Source organism: Crotalus tigris, unplaced genomic scaffold, assembly GCF_016545835.1.
Source record: "Crotalus tigris isolate CLP2741 ecotype Arizona unplaced genomic scaffold, ASM1654583v1 scf7180000017560.2302168, whole genome shotgun sequence".
In the NCBI taxonomy this organism is placed as follows: Eukaryota; Metazoa; Chordata; class Lepidosauria; order Squamata; family Viperidae; genus Crotalus; species Crotalus tigris.
Genome location: NW_024096474.1, coordinates 920642 through 944406, shown reverse-complemented (window position 1 = coordinate 944406; position 23765 = coordinate 920642). Strand labels below are relative to the sequence as shown.

The 23765-nt window shown below is 41.4% G+C and overlaps 1 protein-coding gene across 1 annotated transcript; it reads left to right on the top strand.

Moving 5' to 3' along the window:
- Window positions 1–4304: 4304 nt before the first annotated feature.
- On the top strand, window positions 4305–20113 carry KIAA0040 (KIAA0040 ortholog). The gene is made up of 2 exons (XM_039348574.1): window positions 4305–4476; window positions 18496–20113. Exon 2 carries the CDS (start codon window positions 18632–18634, stop codon window positions 18953–18955), a length of 324 nt encoding a protein of 107 aa, XP_039204508.1. The 5' UTR covers window positions 4305–4476; window positions 18496–18631; the 3' UTR covers window positions 18956–20113.
- The last annotated feature ends 3652 nt before the right edge of the window (window positions 20114–23765 follow it).

Genomic DNA, 23765 nt, shown 5'->3' with positions numbered 1-23765 from the left:
AACAAGCCTGTGTGGCACTGCTGCCGCTTCGCCTCATCCATTTTTACATTTTTTTTACATTGCTGTTCAACCCATCGTACGCATACCACCTGCCAGATGCCAACGTACCACTGAGGTATGGGTACCACCTGTTAAAAAGCCCTACTTTGGACTTCAAGAGAGCTAATTTCAATGAACTTAGAGAGGGTTTGGGAAGGATTCCATGGATGAGAATCCTCCAGGGGAAAACAACTCAAGAGGCTTGAGAAATTTTGAAAAGTTAGATAATAAAAGCCCAGTCTAGCACAATACCAACAAAGAGGAAAAATAACAGCTCTCAAAAGAAACCAGCATTGCTGCATAAAGAACTCTCTGATCAATTGAAAGATAAAAAGGACAAGTATAGAAAGTGGAAAGAGGGACACATAAGTCAGAATATCAGCAAATAGCCCGAGCCTGCAAAGACGAAGTGAGGAAAGCTAAGGCTCAAAATGAACTAAGGCTTGCAACCAAAGTCAAAAATAACAAAAAAAAGCTTCTTTCAACATGTAAAAAACAAGAAAAAAGTGAAGGAAACGATTGGTCCATTATTGGGTGAAAGTGGCAAGAAGGTGACAAGCAACAGGGAGAAAGCAGAACTATTTAACTCGTTTTTCGCATCTGTCTTTACACAAAGGGAAAAAAACAGATCAACCTATCAAAAATAGTGCCATAAAAAACAAAATAGAAATACAAGTTAAGATAGGCAAGAAAATGGTAAGTGAGTACCTGTCCAGCCTAGATGAGTTCAAATCGCCAGGACCGGATGGATTACACCCCAGAGTTCTCAAGGAACTGGCAGATGTGATATCGGAGCCACTGAACTATATTTTTCAAAGATCCTGGAACACAGGGGAACTACCAGAGGACTGGAAAAAAGCTGATGTAGTTCCCATCTTCAAAAAAGGGGGAAAAAAGGACCCAGGAAATTACAGACCTATCAGCCTGACCTCAATACCTGGGAAGATTCTGGAAAAGATAATCAAACAACGAATCAGTGAACACCTACAGGCAAACAAAGTCATTACTAAAAGCCAACATGGGTTTGTCAAAAATAGATCATGCCAGACAAATCTTATTGCATTCTTTGACCAAGTGACAAAATTAGTGGACCAGAGGAATGCTGTGGATATAATTTACTTGGACCTCAGTAAGGCATTTGATAAAGTAGATCACAACCTACTATTTGACAAGATAGAAAAATGTGGCGTAGAAAGCATCACCACCAGATGGATCCATAGCTGGCTGACCGGCCGTACTCAGCATGTGGTCCTCAATGGAACCACATCTACATGGAGGGAAGTGTGTAGTGGGATGCCCCAGAGCTCTGTTCTGGGCCCAGTGCTCTTCAACATCTTCATCCACGATCTGGATAAGGGGATAGATGGGGAACTCATCAAATTTGCAGACGACACCAAGCTGGAAGGAATAGCCAACACTCCAGAAGACAGGCTTAGGATACAGGAGGATCTGGACAGACTTGAACACTGGGCGCTATCTAACAAAATGAAATTCAATGGTGAAAAAAGTAAGGTTCTACATTTAGGCAAGAAAAACCAAATGTGCAGGTATAGTATAGGGCAGTGGTTCTCAATCTTTTTTAGACCGGAGACCCCGGTCATGAGCAGGCGGCGCGCATGCATGGCACTGCCCCTGCGCGGCACGCATGCGTGGTGGCACCCCCTGCGCGGCACGCATGCACGACACCCCGTCTTGCATGGCGTGCATGCACGGCGGTGCCCCCCTGCACGGTGCGCATGCGCAGCAGCACCCCCTGCATGGTGCGCATGCGCAGCGGCGCCCCCTTGCACCGCCCCCTGCGTGGCACACATGCGTGGCGACGCCCCCTGCGCTGGCTGAAAAAAAATGGCGGATCGCATTGTTTGGCGACCCCCGTGAAATGGTCGTTCGACCCCAAATGGGGTCGCGACCCACAGGTTGAGAACTGCTGGTATAGGGGGTACCTTGCTCAATAGTAGTAACTGTGAGAGGGATCTCAGAGTCCTAGTGGACAATCATTTAAATATGAGCCAGCAGTGTGCTGCAGCTGCCAAAAAAGCCAACACAGTGCTAGGCTGCATTAACAGAGGGATAGAATCAAGATCACGTGAAGTATTAATACCACTTTACAATGCCTTGGTAAGGCCACACTTGGAATACTGCATCCAGTTTTGGTCACCATGATGTAAAAAAGATGTTGAGACTCTAGAAAGAGTACAGAGAAGAGCAACAAAAATGATTAGGGGACTGGAGGCTAAAACATATAAGGAATGGTTGCTGAAATTGGGTATGTCTAGTTTAATGAAGAGAAGGACAAGGGGGGACATGATAGCAGTGTTCCAATATCTCAGAGGCTGCCACAAAGAAGAGGGAGTCAAGCTATTTTCCAAAGCGCCTGAAGGCAGGATAAGAAGCAACGGGTGGAAACTAGCCAAAGAGAAAAGCAACCTAGAACTAAGGAGAAACTTCCTGACAATTAGAACAATTAACCAGTGGAACAACCTGCCTCCAGAAGCGGTGAATGCGCCAACACTGGAAGTTTTTAAGAAGAAATTGGACAGCCATTTGTCAGAAATGGTATAGGGTTCCCTGCCTGAGCAGGGGGTTGGACTAGATGACCTCAAAGGTCCCTTCCAACTTTATCATTATTATTATTATTACTCTAGGATAAGTTGATCACAGTCATTAGTTTAAACCACCCCATTTCTGGGTGGATCATTATTACCAAAATGAAAAAAATATTGGTAACTTCATAATCCAGAGAAAATATGATTATTTTGCAAGTAGCTCTAACACAGTGGTTCTCAACCTTTCTAATGCCGCGACCCCATAATACAGTTCCCCATGTTGTGGTGACCCCCAACCATTTATACATCACTGGGTGCCAGGGGCGTGGACAAAGGGGGAAAAAATGGCGGACAGCCTTGTTTGGCGACCCCCGTGAAATGGTCGTTCGACCCCAAATGGGGTCCCGACCCACAGGTTGAGAACCACTGCTCTAACATTTGTACTGCATATGTTACTGATAAATCAGAATATAAAGAGGCAAATGCTATTCAAGAATCTATTTCCTTAAAAGTAAATAAAGGGGTTTAATGAGGAGAAATGTAAAGCTTTCTCTGCTCACCATTTTTATCTCCCCCAGATGCAGGCAGAACTTACTTTGGGGCAAAAGTGTACATATTGTATGGTTATCTTTGTATTTTTATCAAGAACAAAAAAGTGCTCAAGAAGCACTAGGATAATTAGATTCTGGGAAATGAGGGGGAAATATTACCAGAAAAAAAATTAGTCCCAGGTCTCTACAAATGTAGGCATTATCAAAATATGCACTGAATATCAACAGTTATTTAGATGTTCTTAGCTGCCTTCAGTGAAAACCATCCTTAAATAAAGAACAGTTGCCACATTCATAGTAACCAAAATTCAACTGGAGAGCTTTTGCATGATGACTTAAGTATGAGTAAGGTGATAGTAATTTTGAAACCTCCCTCTCTTGAGCTATATATTAGGTAGTTCAGGGACATGTAGGTGAGTCACACAGGTGGAGTTTGCAGCACAGTCTAGACCATGGTAGTATCTGCCACAAATGTCTTTTTAGCTAGAGATGTTCTAAAAATGATGCTTCCTTGTTGACATGCCATGCCCCTACCACACTACCATGGTGAAGTAGTACTGTTCAGAGCCTGGCCAGATGCAAAGGAAGATCTGCATTCTGTAAATCTAAGTGAGATTCTTAACAGATCCAAGTTCAGACTCAAAGCATCCAATTTGAAGCAACTGTTATAAATCCAAGAACCCTGTCCTTTCAGGTCAGGTTACATAGGATGGATCATAGTTCCACAATTCCTACATTTATGCATGCACACAAAATTGTGAAGTTTGCAAACTCAGAATGTTCTATAAGCTTGAGCCTAAATACAAACGTGTTGCATTCAAGCACTCAATCCTCACTCCCTTTTCAGAAATCAACCTTTTATGAGGGTTGTTTTAGTGGGGGAAGGGGATACTTTTCGTTTTGTGACACGCTCCTTATGACTTGTTCTATAAGGCGAAAAGGACACCGAGACTTGCCTTCCCCTTCATATCTGGGCCGCTGAGTGGGACGGAGTGGCAATGGGGAAGCGGGTGCCAGGGGGCCAAGGCAGATTGCGAGCACAAGAGCCCGGCATCCCGGTCGCCTGAAAGTCGGTAACGCCACCCTGCGCGAGGAAGGCGCTGCTCTGTTCGGGGACGGATTCCAGAGCTGGGAGGGGAGGAAGCGTCGCCCCAGGAGCCCCGGTCCCGCCCAGGTGCAGCCGAGGAAAGGGGCGTGGAGGCCCAGGCAGCTGACAGCCCGCGGAAATGCGGAGGCTCCCGTAGCCGTCGTGTGGGAAGCAGCTTTCCCTCTCTGCTTTTTGCCGGAAGGTTGGAAATTTGTTAGCCGGCTGGAGAAATGAAGACGCTAAGAGGCAGCCGGTGAGTTTTGCTTTCAGTTCTCGTCCGCTCCCTTTGACCTCCTTAAACTAAGCTAAAATCTGTATTAATCTGGGCTCCAGCCGGTTCAAACGGACCAATCTTCCCCCGTAGTTCCCTCTGTTAGGCATTTTCTCCTGGTTCATTCCGATTGAAGAGTCTAGCGAGACTCTCCTAAAACGCACTTACTTGGAAGTAAGTCCGATTGCTCAATTCATTATTTCACGCTAACTAATTCGTTTTATAAAAGTCGGCCGTCCTCAATTCATGCATTTGAATCAGACGAGCCACTTGAAAGCCTGAATCGGTTGGGGTCTCGTCTGCCTAATGGCTGCCCACAGCTGAATTTGGGTTTCCGGAAATCCCGCGCGCCCTCGGAAACTGAGAGTTGTCCAGCCGGTCATTGGCACTGGCTGTCGATTCTCGACAGCGGGAGGAGGAGAGGATCTTGTAACTTTCCTAGGCATTAGTTACCAAACAATGTCACTCTGATCCGTTGACGTAAGTGGATTTAATTTAAAAAATCTAAAATATTGCCAACCCTGCTTTAGTAGCTGGTAGAAGCCGAGCCTCCATGGACAGAGACGGAGCAGAGATAACTGCTGCCTTCTATCAGACACTTGTTCGGCAGCTGTTGGAAAGCAGGTGCTGACCGTGGTGAGCTGCTAGTGCTGTTAAGCAAAGCAGTTCTTGTGACTTTGATAAGTTATGTAGCTTAAAACAATGGTGTTGAAATCAAACGGTTAGGACCAGGAGAGAGGAAAGGGCCAACTGTGACTATTTCCTGGGTGAAAACAAATGTGAGCTGCAGAGTGACCTACTCCAGTTCACTTAGCCAGACTGTGCCAGGCCCAGAAAAAGCAAGGATTTTCAGGGCTTTTCCTGGAGTCCTGAAACAAAGTAAAGTCTACTTTACTTGTCTTGGTGACTATAATAAACAAGGTTAAAATGTAAATATAAAATAAAATACTGTATTGTTTTCCCATGGTTAAGAAGTGAGACTGATCCTTTTTTGAATCCTATACTATAGGCAATATCAGTTTGTCCTGCCTGTCATTTATTTAGTTATGCTGAGATGGGAAATGGAAGTCAATAACTTAGTTGCAAATTCCCATTTTCTCCAGAAACATATTTTCTTTGTAAACCTAAATAAATGAAAAAAGCACCATTACTTTTGTTTCATCACCATTGCCTTTGTAATATATTTTAATGCAAATTATGTCTGATAATAGGGGCAGGGTGTGACAGATTCTCCACTCAAAATCTTTTGGGTGGCAACAGGATAGATATGAGATGCTACTGAGCTCTAGAAACTAAAAATGTACAAACTGAATAGGAACTGGATGAAGAGACACCCAGATTGTGCACACTGAGTGTACACACGTCTGATCTTGTAGGTCTGAATTTGCCAAAGTAGAACTTTGCAACCTGTGTCCTCGGATATGTTATGTTTATGCCTTCGAGTTAGTGTTCTCCCCTGGAAAAGTCCCTGAATTGTCTTGGCAGGATCTTAGAAGTGATTTGCCATTGTCTCCTCCCTAGGGCTGAGAGATTGTGTCTAGCCTCCAGTCACCCAGCTGGCTTTGGGCCTAAAATAGAACTAGAACTCCCTGTCTCCCAATTTCTAGCCTGATGCCTTAACCACCACTGTACACCAAATTTGGTTTCTGGCTATATGATTTCAAAACCTTATGACACCAGTAAAAGTAGGTGGAGTGCTGATCTCATGATTGTAGCTATCATCTTGATATATTTTACCCTTTCTCTGCAAACACTCCTGGAAGGAAGAAGTGCTGAAGCATGGAGGAAAGGATGGCCTATACTTGGCTGTAACTGTGGTTTCATCAGTTTGTTCATCGTTTTGGAATGTTGCCCAGTTCCCAACAGATTTTCCCTGAGGAAAAATTACCTATCCTGATCCAGAACTCAGAAGAAATATGTTGAGGTTCCCTTGATTATCTGAGAATTCCACTAGTTTCCCCATGCTGAGAATCAGGCTGGTTATTTAGTCTCCATGCATCCATGGTTTGGATGCACCAACTTTTATATAAACATTAAATACATACATGTTTTAAATTAGGACCCAACATACTTTGGAAATTATTCAAAAGTTCTTTAGAAGTTGTATAAGAATAGCACTTCCCTGCTATTCAGTAAAGCAGGTCCTTCTTTCTTGCTCCAATCATAGAGAAATGTGCTATGAAGCCCAACTTCTGACTCTTTTTCCAAGAGTACATACCCTAGAGCAGGGCTTTTCAACCAGTGGTACAGGTACCACCTGTGGTACATTGGCACCTGGTGACCATCTTAGAAAAGTGGTAACGGGGGTGGGGACTGGGCTGAACTTGTGCTTGAGCAAGAGATGGCTGGAGCTGCAGGGCTGTCAGGGCTCAGCGGAAGTGCCAGGATCAGTGCCACTTTCCAGCTGATCGGTGCTTCTTTGGGTCTGTTAGGGCTCAGTGGAAGCGTCAGGATCAGCGCCAGGCTCCAGCTGGAGCTTGGCGCTGATCCTGGTGCTTCTGAGCCCTAAAGAAGCGCCAATCAGCTGGAATGTTGCAGCATCTTCAGGGTCTTGTGATTTACATTCAGATGCTTGGCAACTGATTCATATTTATGATGGTCACAGTGTCCCAGGGTCATGTGAAGTGACCAAAACCTTCTGCAACCACCCAGCAGATGGGGGGCAATAAAAACCAAACACCCCCCACCCCACTCCCGTTGCCAATCCTCAACAGAAATGCTCACAACAATGAAAACCTCGGACAGGAGGAAGAGCGCCGCCGGTGGGCAGGCAGGTGTCTTGCTCGGCTGTGGCTTGGGGGGCACTTTTTTCAGTGCCATTGTAACTTCGAACAGTCACTAAGCAAACTGTTGTAAGTTGAGGACTACCTATACTTTATCACTTTTTTCCTTTTTGGGGGGGGGTCATCAAGTTTTTGACACCTTGCTAGGCGATTGGTGGTACTCAGATATTACCATATCCTAAAAGTGGTACAATGGGTAAAAAGGTTGAAAAGCCCTGCCCTAGAGCAGGGGTCTTCAAACTTGGCCCTTTTATGACTTGTGGACTTCAACTCCCAGAATTCCTCAGCCAGCATGCCTGGCTGAGGAATTCTGGGAATTGAAGTCCACAAGTCATAAAAGGGCCAAGTTTGAAGACCCCTGCCCTGGAGGCTTCTGTAAGGGAGGTCTTTTAAGAGTCAAGATCATGGACACAATTCCACCTATTTTTGTGTGTAATGCATGTAAAAAGGGGCAGGTTTTTGGCTGAGTAGTTGTGGCCTGGCAACTATTCTGACCACCCCCCAGATGCTGCTGGCAAAGCCTTAAATATTAGTTAAGTTAGAAACTTAAAACTGTAGTGCTCCGCAATTCTGCTTACATGAATAATTCTTAACTGGAATTCCTAGTCTCTATTTCCTCTCATAATCATAACTAACTTACAGATGCTAGTTTGACTGGAGCAATAGAATTATAATGTTTACCTTTTTCCATCAACAGAATAGGGAGAAACTCTTTCTCTCTTTTTCTCATCTGCCAAACTACTAAATATGCACCCAAAAAAGTGATTAGGAAAAAATGAAGATTTCTGCTCCTATTTCCCCATCCTCCTCTCCCCCCCTTCTTTTTCCTGGTAGATCTAATAGCTTCAGGTGTAGAACATTCATTTGGAAAAAGATGCAGAGGCATAAGGTTAATTTCTTCCTCCTAGCTCACAGGTCGGCAACCTGCGGCTCCGGAGCCACATGCGGCTCTTTGAGCCTTCCCCTGTGGCTCCCAGCCTCCTCTGCCTTTGCAGAGAGAGACAGAGACAGAAGGAGGCAATTGCACTTCCCTGCTTCTCTCTCTCTGTCTCTCTCTGTGTGTGTGTGTCTCTCTCTCTCTCTCTGTGTGTGTGTGTGTGTGTGTGTGTGTGTGTAAAAGAGAGTGCACTCACAGTGTTCTCCGAGGAGCTGAAAAGCTTTCTGGGTGGAGCTCCTCCCTTTGCTGCGTCTCTGCAGGAAGCAGGAAGGGCAGGAGAGAGCTAGCTAGCCCAGCTAGGCTGACTCAGGAATTCTGGGAGTTGAAGTCCATGAGTCATAAAAGAGACGAGGTTGCCTATCCCGGAGGTTGTTGGACAACAGCTTGAAGCTTGCCAGGTGAGCAGCAGATAGGAGGGGGGGAGAAAGAGAGAGAGAGAAAGAGAGAGAGAGGGAGAGAGAGAGAGTGGGGGAAGAGGAGTGGCAGACCAAGGGCAGATAGAGAGGGAGGGAGAGAGAGACCCTTTTGACATCTAAAATGAAGATAACACTGCATATATCCTTTTTTTTACCTGTGTGTGTATGTAATTTTATTCTCTTAAAGCATTCTCTTGTTGATCATTGTTTTAATAGTATGGGTATTCCCAAGAGTCATATTTTTACTTTTATTTTTAATGTGTATATGTGTGTGTGTGTGTGTGTGTGTGTGTGTGTGTGTGTGTATGTGTATATATATATATATATACACACACATATATACACACATATACACATACACATACACATACACATACACACACACATACACACACCTATAATAAAGGTAAAAAAGGATATATGCAGTGTTATCTTCATTTTAGATATCAAAAGGGTTTTGCGGCTCCCAGTGTTTTGTTTTTGGTGGGAAAAGGGTCCAAGTGGCTCTTTGAGTGTTTTGGGTTGCCTACCCCTGTCCTAGCTGCTGCCATAAGACAGATAAAGAGTTCTTAAATGTTTAAAAAGGCATCTGAAATCCAGTCCAGATAGTGTTTAATATGTGATATTCCAGGGATGTTCATTAGAAGGGCTCCATCAAAGATTTTTATTGCTTTTCAAATCAATGGGGAGGAAGGGAAGGGGAAACCTTCCTCTTGGTACAAATGAGCGGAGGTAATACATTATTGGTCCATGCTTATTTAAATGTACTGTCAGCCTGGATCTTCTGGAGCTGTAGTGACAGGGTTGGGGTGATTCTGCAGCCATTCCTTCGCAAAGGACCTGGAGAATATGCAGCTCACTTGTTGAGATTAAGCCAAAGGAAAAGGGGGAGGAGCTGAGCTGCTGGCCAATGATTTGAGGCTTTAGTGCTCTGATGTTGTTGAGGGACATGGTCATTTTCTTCTGCTGCAATTTGGAACATGGACAGAGAACTGTAAACAGTTCTGTTGAAAAATAAAGTTGAAATTAGGAATTAAAGAAGAGCGTGCAAAAGGAAGCTTGCAAGGAAATGCCAGATTGAGTAGATAATACAGGACCTTGATATTGGATTTTATATTTCTCTGGTTACTGTTCTTTTTAACAACCTGTTCCATTTGTATTTTTCCTTGGAAGCAAGGGCATGTTTTAAAATCCCTCTTATAAAGGCTGCTGTTGGTCTTCTGGTAACTGCCCTTTTTTTAACCATATTCTTTTAACACACTCAGTCTCATCTCAGGCCTTATTCTTCTTTAAAGAGATACCGGTAAGTAGAAAAGAATCAAACTAGATGTTCACATGCAAATAAAATGCACCCGCATATTAGAATATGTTTTTTTAACAGTTTCTCCCCTCAATCCTCCAGATAACAAAACCACCTCCTTGTTACTGTACTTTTGGAGAACAGTAATCATATGGTTCTTCAGAAAGGTATTTGGAAATAAGGAAATCATGCTATCCCAAATTGATTGATTCTACTAATTAATATCACAGGATGAAAAACAAAAATCAATCATGCAAAGCATTTGGAATCTCCAAAAATGCAGTCTATATGAGGAAGGAAGGAAGGAAGGAAGGAAGGAAGGAAGGAAGGAAGGAAGGAAGGAAGGAAGGAGCAACTCTTCTGTTTATCCACTTAAATTACTCTGACCACGGCTAAGTGTGAATCAGAGCAAATGCAAAGAGGGGAAGAAATCCATCTTCCTCTCTTCTTCATTGAAACTAATTTTCCTCAAAGTTGCTTCGAATCACTGGTTTTGTGTGTGGTGTATTTTGGATTGAAATACAATTGTGGAAAAGGCATTAACTCCATTTTTCCACCTGCTATCCTGGCAGGCTAGGCATTAAGACAATAACTTGTAACTGAAGAAACGTGATTGGTCAGTACATGTCGGAACATGCAGACTAGGTTTCTACTAAACATTGTTACAAACTATTAAGCTAATATAACCACACCACACCGCATAATGACTTAGTATAAAGTGTATATGGAATTGGTTTTCTGGCCTACTGAGTAAACTACTAAAATTTAATCTAAAATATAAATGCTTTAGCTTCCTCTCAGAGTCCTATGAATGAGGAATTGGAAAGCATGTTTTGTTTTGATACGGTTTATGATCTTAGCTCTGCCGTTTAGTTTAATCTGTCCCATAATCAGAGAATTGTAATTATCTACCCCTACCAAGTGTCATTACTATAAGCTCTGTCTTGCCTACAGTGCTTTTAAAGTATGAAATCAGGTACTATCTTTTGCATAGAATTAAGGGATCATGCTCTTTTCTGGCTACTCTTCTGTACAGTAAAACATAATCTTGATTCCTGTCCCTTCTGGAAATTATCCACACATTCTGTGCCAATGGTTGAGAATATTGTTCAATAACCTAGAGGATTAAGATGGTTCACTGCCATTAAAGCTAATGCTTAATAATGTAGATTACTACCTTAAGAGAGAAGACCAAGTATCTACTTCTTAGAACCTTGGCTATAGAGTTTGTTTGCTTTATGGCAGTCAGCCATGATAAATAGTTCACTGAAGGGTGTAAACTGTAATCCTTTCCAACAAAACAATGATAAAAACACCTTTTTGAAAGATAAATATTAAACATTAGTTTTGGGAAATTATCACAGTATTTCAATTTTCCATTGTTTAAAGTGGTATTTTGTCAACTTTTAGCTCTTTTGAAGGTTAGTTAATTATTTAGATTCAAGATGAGCCATCTTTTTTTTCTGTTGTAGAATTTTTCAGCTTCTGAGGGGCTGAAAAAAGCAATATAAATAGAAAAATAGAAATAAAATCATAGGCCTGGAAGGGATCAGCATCTTTTTTGTATTGTGGCGACCACAAATGGATGTAATATTCCAAGTGTGACCTCACTAGTGCAGTATAGAGTGATAGTTGTTTCTCATGATCTTGATACTATCCCTCTGTTGATGAAGCCCAGCACTGTGTTGGCTTTTTTGGCAGTCACAGCATACTGTTGACTCAGACTTAAGCTGTGGTCCATTAGACTCACAAGTACTACTGTTGAACCAGGTACTGCCTATTCTGTAACTGTGCATTTGGTTTTTCCTGCCTAAGTGTAGGACCTTACTTTACTTACCACTGAACTGTTGGATATGCTTGATATAAATGATTTTAGTGCCTGAGTTAAAGCCAAAAATTAGCCTGTTCCCTCCTAAACTACAGGAAAGTGACAAACAACTTTTATCAAAAATCTAAATTATTTTCTTACAAAAGGATTTTAAAATTAAGCAAAAGCCACATAAGCTTTGGTCAAGTACCACCTATTGCCCATCCCTAGATAGATCGAGTCCAATAGATCTAAAATGGAATACTTAAAAACAAAATATTTATAGTTGAAGTCAGACTATTTAAAATATGATCAGCCTCAGTTATTCATCCTTTATATAAATAAATTCTTTGGATGCTAGTTGGCTTGGTAATTTTCTAAAATGAGATAAATAAAAAAAGATAAAAGGAAAATCAAACAGACCAAACCCTTTGCAGATTCTTCATGGGTTAAACTCACAATTTTTTAAAAAAAAAAGCTAATCTAAAATGTATAAATCCCACCAAGGTCAAAAACATAATCAAGGCCAAGGCCCTTCTAAACCTTGGCAAATTCAATGTGAGAGTGTAGATTTGGCCATCTCTGTGTGAGAAACGAAACGCATAAACACAATTTAAGAGAAGTTGAAAAGCTACAAGCAAAAAATAGGATGACTGAGGAGGGGCTATTGGTCTCAGGAGACATCTACCATTGGGTGAAAAAAATCATTCAAGCATATCCAGTTATATTCAAATCTTGCCAATGTGACTAGATCACTTCTACAGACTTGACAACACCTGGGTTTAACTATATCATTAAGCTAGGGCTTACTTAATCCTCTGTCCTGCATCTCCTGCTTGAACAGGGGGCTGGACTAGAAGACCTCCAAGTCCCTTCCAGCTCTATTCTATTCTACAAGTGAATTCCCACATACAAAATTTACTTTTCTGTTAATGGAAATACAGAAGGATTACAACATAAATCATCATGAGCAGTTCGAAAATGAGAAATTGTAAGTTTTCAGGAGGCATAGCTTTGAGATTGTAGCAGATATTTGGTACAGATAACAAGAAGTTCTCAAATTCCATGAACAGAATAAGATATGTAAGCTATGCAGTTTTAGTTTGCCAAGCATATAAAACAACTTAGATCATTGTACAGTTCTGGGCCAAGAAAAAACTGGAGTATTGGGAACAAAACATAACAATTTGGGGCAATAAAATTCCCTGCCTGTTCAATTGAACATGGACGTAGCTGATAGCTGTCATTGTCACCCTAAATTACCATCTTCCACCTTAAATTAGCACCTCGGTTTCTCAGATTGCTAGTGCAAAAATCAGGTAAGTAGAAGGCTAGATTGCAAGGGGAGGAATTCTTGAACATAAAATATTGGATATACTGTGAGGGATTTTTTTAAGACACATCAGAAATCCTACTTCATGTCAGGAAAACAGTGAAAACACAGTCACCTCTTTGTATATGCACAAGACAGTGTGGCACTAATTTTCTACACTGCAACATCTCTACCAAGAGATAACAAAAACCAACCAAACAATGGACAGCATTACCAAATAAAATATTCTTTGGCACAGAAATACATTATCATGTAATATTATCCATTGTTTAGTATTTATGCTGTTTTAAATTCTTTATGCATGGCAAGACTATGCAACTCAGAGTTGGCTGATGATTGCAGCATATAAAAACAAAAAATATTATATTGTGGGATTGGAATAGGAACAAATCAGTACCGTATATGCCGGCGTACAAGGCAACCCGGCGTATAAGACAACCCCTGTCTTTATCGCCGAGTCGCATTCCTAGAACGTCGTCTTATACGCTGGAAACTACCAGCATTTCCGGCGTATAAGACGACCCCCGTCTTTGGCGCCAATTTCAGCGCTCGCGGAAGTCGTCTTATACGCCGGCATTTACGGTAATTTGATATGAGCACTTTTATCAAACTTTTTGAACAAAGTTGACTGGATTCACTTTGACTTGAATTCTACTTCTAGGGCAAATCATAGGGAACTAACTTTGACAAACTGTTGTGTTTATATGAATTATTTTCAGCTTAATACTGAGGATGCAAAATATATGGGAAGATGAAGGACACTACTTGTCTCTTTGACTCTTGAGTCTCCTGGCTGATTAAATTGGCCAGGTTGATCTGGCCTTAGATTAAAGTAAGAGATCAGAGTTGAGTTTAGAATGTTTAAAGTAGTCAGTTATAAGGCTTTTTTTTTTTTTTTTTTTTTGTGGAGACTGGTGAGTCTGAACAGGGAAGCCTTCTATAATTATACCCATCTGAAATATTCCATTCTGGATAAGGTCATGCTGGTTGCTTTGCTGCTGTAGATGCATTTAAATGAAATTGATCATCTGGAGCCATTTCACTTAGAGTTTCATCCTAGATATATTCCCGAGACAACTTGGGCTAACTTAGACTTATGCCGGAAATTAGAAGAGGAGAGTATGTGATTGTTATTTTTCTCAGACCTTTCAGTGGTTTTCAGTATTATTATTCACTGTATCATTCTGGATCATCTGGAGGGGTTATTCATGAAAGCAATTTTTCAAGGTTTCATTTCTTCTATTCAGGGTGTGCCTAGAAGGTTACTGATCTATGTGTCTACCCTATTGCCCAGTAATATGATAGTTTACGTGGAAAAAAATGAAATTAATGTTCACCATTGATGGGCAATTGTTTACATATTCAGAATAAACAAAACATTTGTACTGATATGTTACAATTCTACATTTTTTTCTTTTATTGTAAAGTCATTAATAAGGTGACTGACACATCAGATCTAAACTAGGTGAGTAAATACATGCTGTGGTCTAACAGTGAGAAATATTGATGAGAATATTTCCTTAAATAAAAAGAGTTAAATGTTTGGCTGTAAGATATCAAGTGAGAGGAAAGAAATGGAACAAAGCTAACATTTGGCTGAACAAAGATATGCACCCTGCCATCATCAATGATCTCAGAGCTCAAAAGGATTGATTGACCTATTTAAATGGGGTAGCAGGTGATTGTAGCTGATAAGTAAACAGACATAGGCCTCCAAGTGTTACATGCTACCAATTTGAACAGATAAAAAAATAACTAGAAGGAAGTCAGAGTGAAAGGCCCCTATGCTCATTCTCCATATTTTTTGAATGATTTTCCAAAGTTTCCCTTCTAAGCAACAGTTCCTAAACTTGTTCTGTCTTGGCAAGAGATCACAACATAAGGGCTTCTCTATCCCCACTTTATTTTTCCTTTGGCATTTCCGAATGAGCTGAAGAGGCAATTTAGGTTAGAGAAGGAGGCTGTTGTGCTTCAGGGAAAGAAAACATTCAAGACACAAAGGGAAGAAGTTCCGTTCTTGGCTTTGCCTAAAACTTCCTGAACAACCTCAAGAAACTCACATGTTCTCTATGCCTTGATTTCCAGCTGCATTGGGGGGGGGGGAGGTAGTATTGGCTGGATGTGATGAGGCTTCCTTTGTCTATTTAGAATGTCATGCAGTTCTTAATGACCTTAAGTAACCTAAATAACCTTAGTCTGTTGCTTGCCCATTCTAGTCATTGGTCAGGTGAGCTGGAATTCTTGATACTAGCCCCATACATTTCCAAATGTATGGGGCTAGTATCAAGAATTCCAGCTCACCTGACCAATGACTAGAATGGGCAAGCAACAGACTACAGAGATGTACAGATGTTTTTCATTTGAGGCTTGAGGGGGCACTTTTTCCTGACATACAATTTTGTATTTCAGATTGAGCGTGCAGAAAATCATTCTATATATTTTGCAAGGGAAGCTGGCTCTACATAGTAGTGTCTTGAGTACTATTAGTATACATATTTGTGCCCTTCCTTAAGGAACTTTTCCAAGTTTTTTAGGATTTACTCTGCTTTTTAAAAGGGGGATGGAAATGGTGACAGAATAAAATATTCTTAGAGCAGTAGAAAAATACATTAAATTTAAAAAGCAATAAGACTGCCTAAAGCAAGAAGACTCTAGAAGCATAGTTTGATTCACTGGATCCGCCAATGTATTGTGGAGTTAGTGGTTCTGAGGTTCAGCTGCAGTTGGGAGGATGAAGAAGCACTCGTGTATTTTGCACCCTATTTCTTATAAGTCAAGCCATACTCTAAAAAGAGAGTATGCCTTATTCTATAATTTAGCATTTCCAAATCTATTCTGCCTTTCTTTTTTCACATCTCAAGTTACTGGTGTGTAAGAACTACACGTATTAAACATTAATCAAGGAAGTTTCAATTCTCCAGAGAGGGGGGACCCACTTTTTGTTGTAAATTGTGGTCCATTTTACTCTTGCATGCCAAAATATTTGGTATATTATATAAAGAATTACAATCAGATAAATCTTCCTTTTGTATATCAGCCTGGCTTGTATTAGGCATGTTCAAAAGAGTTAAATCATGGAACAGCTACCATCTCTGAGGATAAGTAATTATTTAATTCCCCTTCTCCTTTTCCTTGCAAGCATCTCCAATGCAGATAATAGTTTGAGGGGAATTAATCAAACTAAGCACAACAGAAGTAACTATTGTTCCTTTGGCAGACAATAAGGCCACTAACCATGAAGCAGACCCCAGATATTTTCTTCAAGTACAACAGGTTTCAGCAGGTCTTTTCTACTATCTGGAAGATACCACTTTTCCAAATTGTACCAGCCTTCACTTCATGGATTGCCAACTACAGTTAAACCATCTCATGTCTTTAGATTCTTTTAACAAAACATTTGATTATCATCATAACTGTCAACATTGAGAATACACGGAACATTTGCTATTCTAAACCAGATCATTTTTAGCAAATTTAAAGCTTAATTCTGGTGGGTTATAACAGCACTGCCCATGATACCTACATAAATACTGCAACTAAGTTCCTGATAAGCTGGTGCTGGATTGTCAGGCAGATCATTATCTGTCACAAGACATTGACATCATCACTGACATTAGAAGGGAAATACTCTTGTGTCCTGACTTTAAAAAATGAGATAAGTAAAATCTGAGACTTGATTGCTGATAAGATGACACAATCAGGATCATCAATAGATCCATGAAAGTGAGAGTTTGTTTTAGAATCAGTACAGTACAGGTAGGTGAAGTATCTCAGATGTCAGCAAGGCCTTTTTTGTTGGGTCATTCTACAAATTAGAAATAAACCAGAGTTGCCATCTTTAAACATACTGGCATTTTTAAATGAAAAATAGAGGCTTTGCACACTTGGTGAACTGGCAACAGAACATCAGTTTCAGCATTCCTCCATCACTGTTTCTTTCTGCAAAAGTAAATTGAAACTACTGCGTATTTATGCCGGCTGTTTACCTACCAATCAGTCTTTCACCTCTGTAGATCTGATGATGATGTGCCAGATTGATATTGACTATTAATTTGATATTGAAAAACAAGGGGCAAATAAAAAGAAATGTCTCTGCCTCCACAAACTTTATTTTAAATAGGGATAGTTTAATATATGGAAAAAATGAAAATGACCCTTGAATAGAACACTTTTGTTATCTATATTTACTTCTCCACATAATCACCATAATTCATCACACATTTCTGCCAACAATTAATGAACTTCTTAAAATCATGATGAAAAAACTGTATACTTTGTCTGTTCCAGCAGGTCATTGCCACCTGTTCCAGTTCTGTTACTTGAAACAACAATTAAGAGTTCAGAAGCATAAGAAGTGTGCTGCAGCATGACAATGTAAGGCGCTGCTGCGTCTAGAGCCAGCTGAAAGGCAATTGCAAAGTTAAATCTTACCCCATAGTCCAGGCTTTGTACCATCTCACTTTTCCCAATATAGAAGAAACATCTTCATGGGCATCTGAATGGAATGGTCTGGCAAGATCTGATTGAATAGAAAAAGTGTGGAATTCTTTCTAGATTAATTTACTAAAATGTCGCTATTTAAACCAGAATTATAGAGGAAGGGGCTCTACTTTTCATTTAACCTTCACTTAAAAGATTTTTCTCCAGGATTATCTTCCCTCAACCTAGTCATTCAATTCTTCCAATGATAATAATTATTGCCTCTGTTGATCTACTTTCAGTTAAATATCTGATTATTTAATCCTAACATTTATCATTTACTGATCATGTCAGGTTGTACCAAACACTTAATGTACATTTTAGGATAGTTTAGACCAGTGTTCTTAGACTCATATTGCAGAAGGAGGAATTGAAATAGAGTGGCAGAAAATGACTAAGGTAGCCTACTGAGTTTATGTAGGGGTGATATGTGACTTATGATTTTCCTGATTTGTAATTCTGCCACTGTTGTTAGACAGTTCTCTCATAACTTCATGTCATGCAAAGAAAGAATTTTTAGCAATTACCATAGAAAAATACACCATGATCTCTGATATTTTAATCTGAATTTAATGGTGGCGCAATTATGAGGGTATTTCCTATAGCATTTCATAACTTCCAATTCAACTTTTCTATCATCCTCACAAACATTTCATTGTTAATAACAATATGATAGTTAGAATGTTGAATGGAGGCAGAGTGGATTCAAGGGTGGGTAGGTTCACCATTCAGCTGTAATTATCTTGACCCATCTCTTCTCCTAACATACTTCATTAAAATATTGAGAGAGTAATATGGAAAGCTGTATAGCCTGTCTTAAGGTCCTTGGCAAATATAAAATTTGGATCACACTATATCTTATGGTCATTACCAGCAGGTTCATTAACTGAAACATTTTCCCTTGTTCATTTGATCCATTTTTATGTTTCATCTTCTACCTTTGCAGAGATTGAAAAACTGAAGACGTTTGCATATCTTCAAAGACAAGATCCACAAAGAGTTTCCATTTAAGACGGAGGCAAAGGTCAAGGAAAGCAACTTTAATATCCTATCAGACCTGTTTCCAGTCTATAAAAGCTGCCATGGAGCAGATCAGTAATTTTTTCCATTCCATCTGGTCTTTTATCTGCTTAAAACATCAGGAGGGCATCTATAACACAATCTGTCTCGCTGTTTTAATGGGGTTACCTGTTCTTGTCCTCCTTGTAGGAATTTTCATCTGTTGCCATTGTTGTTTTTGTGGTCAGCAGCAAAGGGACAAAAATAGCCACAGCAGCAGTGGTCCAATCCAGGGGAAAAGAAGACATAATATTATGAAGAAGAAGAAAAAGAAAGAAGAAGATTTGTGGATTTCAGCCCAGCCCAAAGTGCTCCTGCTGGCAAAAAGACCATCATTGTTGGTTTAGAGGAATGCAGGTGGACAAGAGTTACTTCCCTTTCCTATACAGGAATATTCCTATTCTTATGTCATAATGTATTCAGCTCCACATCATAAAGCTGAGAACATGCCATTCCGTCTTACTTCCCTATGAAGGAAGCTACTTTTTAAGCTTAGGAATGTAGTTGCATTTTCAAGTTGGACACGTGTTTTACAAGCAAGCTGCAACATTGCACCAATGCAGAATGAATGAGTGGTGTGCATCCACGGAATGCATATTATTTCAATGTACACCAAAAGAATATGCTTACATGAACTCAATAGCAAATTGTATTCTACAAATAGGCACTTGTGCCCTTAGGATGCAGAATTCAAACTAGAACTTTTGCTTTGCCTAGCATAACTTGCACTGAAAGCTTATGTGCACTAACAAGTAAAAAAAATAGGCAAACACTGCTGTATACATGTAGGTATACATCATACTGTATATTACCATTCACATTTACTTATAGAATCTGATTGCATCGATATGTAAGCCAAGGTTTTGGATTAGGTGATTAGGAAATTATATCATCATGAAGGAGAAGGCTATCAGTGATTATCTGCTAGTTTTGGAAGAAAATTGCTGAGTTAGTTGGATCCTTTGTCTGAACATTTGGGCACACAAGAAATCGCCTTATTAACAAATGTCTCACATTCTTCTCTATGCCTGAACTAGTCATAATTTTATAGGTTTTGCACATTTCTTGGCATACCAATAATCTCTACTTTCATTCTTTAAAGGGTTAGGTTTTTAAGACTTCTGGCTCTGCTGACAGCTTAGGATGTACCAAATTGGAGGATCAAAATGATGAAACTATCCCACAAGTAATAGAAAAATAAACACCAATATCATACCAATCAAAATGGTGAAAAATTTGGTGTGGGAGGGAACCCTCCAATCCTGGAACAACATATTATGACGGGAATAATAAATCTCTTGGTCAAGGCGATTGCAAATATATTTTGCATTTTCATGAAAAGTCTATTACTCTTGTGCTTAGATTAAGCAATGCAGTGATATAACAATTTGTTACCAACATGCATTCTGTTCTTTGTTTTTAGACTTGCATCCTAGGGTTACCCTAGAGATCATTAAAAGAAACCCACAACCTTTTTATTTAAAAATAAATTTATTTTAATGAAATTGCGCTTGATTACATTTTGTGTCCTAACTTCTGCTGTCTGTTTACTAAGTAAAGAAGAAAATGATTTGTTGTATTATTTTTCTGACCATGGGAGAGTAATTTGCTCAAAAATAAAAACATAATCAAATGCGGATTGTTATCTTAAATAATATGACAACCACATGTAAAAAAAACCCCTTTATTTTCATAAGAATTGTGTCTGCATAATATGCCAAGGGCTGCCAGATGCTTTCCTTCACTCTGGACTCCAGATGTTATTCTCTAATTCATCTCACACACACAAACTGAGGGCCTGTTCCTATAACCTTCTTAGTGTTAGTGTGTTGTAGAAGTTCTGCAAACACACTTAATCATCCAGGAGCTTACACAAATTCTACCCAGTCACATGGTATCTAAACCAAGGTATCAGACCTATTTTATATATCTAGTCTTCCAAGAAAACATATAAAGCAGCTGAAAAAGCAAGCCTCTCAGCTACAGAAATCACTGCTGAAGATTAGCAGCAGAGAATACACTTCCTATACCTTGACTGTTCTATTCGCGAGTCAAAGGCATTGAGACGAAGCGAGTAACAAAAAGCAAGTCTTCTTTATTGTAAGTCAGCAACAGAACAGAACCAAAAATGGCACGCAGGCCTTTTATAGTGTTCTTGCAAGGACAGCATCAATCAATCATTGCAGAGATTGGTTTCCCGCCTTGCGCATGCACACAAGGCTGGAGATGGCCAGTCTGGTCCCAGGCAACCACATGGTCTGCCCGGGACTCTCTGCAGCATTCCTGAGCCTGCTGAGTGATTCAGCAGGCCCAGGACATAACACCCCTCTCTCCTGGATAAAACAATAAGTAACCCTTACTGTTTACAGCAGCAAATATATACATGTGTTCAATTGGTATGTTATTATTAAACACATTATGCCTGCATACAGGCAGACCCATTCAGACATTTAACGTGTACAAGAATACACAGTGAAATATAACACCTTTCTGTAGAGCGTAAGCTGTGTTCTAAAGAACTATTAAGCTACCCACTTGCTTGACAGGAACCTCACATAGTCCTTTAGATATTTGGGTGGACCCTTGGCCCTTTGTGACCTTCTTGGAACCGGTGTGTGTGCCTGGCCTGCCAGCTCGCCTGCCAGGCTAGGCAGACCAGGACTTTGATGCCCCAAAGACCCAGGTGACCCACCCAGCTGCTGACTGGCTGGATCCTCTGAACCCAAACCAGAGTTCCTTGGGGGAGGGTGGAATTCCCCAGGTCCAATGGTGGGGTGGAATTCCTCAAGTCCCTCTTGGGAGCACTGTCCCTCAAGCCCAAGACCAGCAGCTGGAGTGGCCTGAGTAGCTGATTGACAACAGTGTCTCATTGACCCAGTATCTCTGCCAAAGGTACCAGAATCAGGAGCCACCTCCATGGCAAGCCCCCCTTCTGGAGCAACAGCTGAAGCCTGTGAAGGTCCGCTTGGGCACAGAGACTGTGGTCCACGATCGTAATTGTCCCCCCCCCCTCGAGAACAGAGCCAGGAGCAGAAGTGTTGCTGGGAAGCCTCCAGCACAGTTGGTCAAAGTGACATCAGATCACATGACCATCATCCAAGGCCACTTCATATGACAGCGGCCCAGAGATCTTGCATACTACTGCTGTGACCCAGAGATGTCCAGGTCCATAGTTCCTTGCCCAGACCGGATCGCCCACCTGTAGTCTCCTAGGTGCCCGTGGCTGTGACACCTGTGAAGCCACCCAGTCTGGGTGCAACCTGTCCAGTTTTGTGATGAGGCAGTGACCCCAGCGGAGTTCTGCTGGACTCTTCCCAGTGGCTGTGCAAGGTGTGGTGTGTTTGCAAAGAAGAAAGTCAGCTAACCTGTGATGAGTGAGTCTTTTGAGATGGTAGTGCACACCATCCTCTCAGCCTGGCCATTGGAAGCAGGATGAAACAGTGCTGAAGTAGCGTGCCGGATGAAGTTGGCCTGTAGAAAAGCCTGAAACTCAAAAGAAGTGAATTGGGGGCCGTTGTCTGAGACCAGGACATTGGGAAGTCCATGGGAGGTGAAGATCCCTCTGAGCACCTGGATGGTCCTAGCAGTAGTTAGTGGAGGCACAACCTCTAGCCACTTGGAATGGCTGTCCACGAGAAGAAGGAAGAATTGCCCCTGAAAGGGCCCAGTGTAGTCGATATGAACCCTCGACCAAGGGGCTTGTGTTTCCTCCCACCTATGAACAGGGGCCTGAGGCATTTCAGGCCTTCACTGTTGGCACACTTGGCACCCATGAACCTGGGTCTCGATCTCTTTATTGAGCCCAGGCCACCATAGATGGCTATGCGCAAGCGCCTTCATCCAGACTACACCCGGATGTCCCTCATGCAGAGAAAGCATGACTCTAGTCCTCAATGAGACTGGGATGACTACCCTGTTACCCCATAAAAGGCAACCCTTGAAAGTGGAAAGCTCATGCTTCCTTTGCCAAAAGCTTTGGAATTCTGCACCTGGACATGTGTCAGGCCATCCTGACAACACCCATGTCAGCAAGCGTGTGAGCGTGTGATCAGTGGCAGTTTCTGCAGCCACATCCCTAGCATTGAGGGGAGATTCAGGCAATTCCTGAATGGAGAGAATGTGAAGAGCAGGAACAGGATCTGCCTCTAACTGTTTTAGAGGTAATCTGCTGAGGCCATCTGCATGGCCCATTTCTTTGCCTGGTTTGTGAACCAGGGTGTAATCATATGCTGACAGGAAAATTGACCACCTCAGCATTCTAGGAGATATTATGTGAGGGGGTTTGTTTGTTTGTTGTAAACAAACCCAGCAGAGGCTTATGGTCTATGTAGACTATAAAATGGCCATATAAGAAATCATGAAATTTCTTTATGCCAGCCACTTATGGCCTTATGGCCAAGGCTTCTCTGTCAATCTATGCGTAATTACGCTCTGCAGATGACAGAGTCCTTGAATAGTACGCCACAGGGACTTGTGTCCCATCAGCCTTCAGATGATTAAGCAGCGCCCCAACCCCATAAGGAGAGGCATCACATGCAATGCACACAGGCAATTGCTCATTGAAATGCGCTAAAACCGCATTTGAATAGAGCAAGGCCTTGACCTCTGTAAAGCTCCTTTCATGGACCTTTGTCCACTGCCATGGAGCCTATTTGTCCAAGAGCCAGTATAATGGCTCAGCCACTGCAGCCTTGTGGGGAAGGAAAGAATGATAGAAATTTAACAGCCCCAGGAAGGCTTGAAGTTCACCCTTCGACTGGGGGCTTGGGGCCTGCTGAATTGCTTGGAGCTTGGATTCAGCAGGATGGATGCCTTCAGCATCAATATGAAACCCTAGAAATTCAGTGGAAGTGACTCCAATTTTACATTTATCTTGCTTCAGCTTCAGCCCCGCTTGGCGGAAACGAAGCAAGACAGCCCTCTGCCTTTCAGCTAGATTTAGAGATGACTCCCCAGCAATGAGGATGTCATCGAAGTAGGGACAGACCCCAGGAATACCGTGGAGCGTTCGCTCCATTGGAAGATGCCAGGGGCCACATTAACCCCAAACTGCAGCCTTTTCACTTTAAAGGCTCCCCGGTGCATCACAATTGTTTGAGCCTCAGCTGTACTTGAGCCTCATACCATGGGTGTGATAGCTGGGTCTAAATGTAAGGC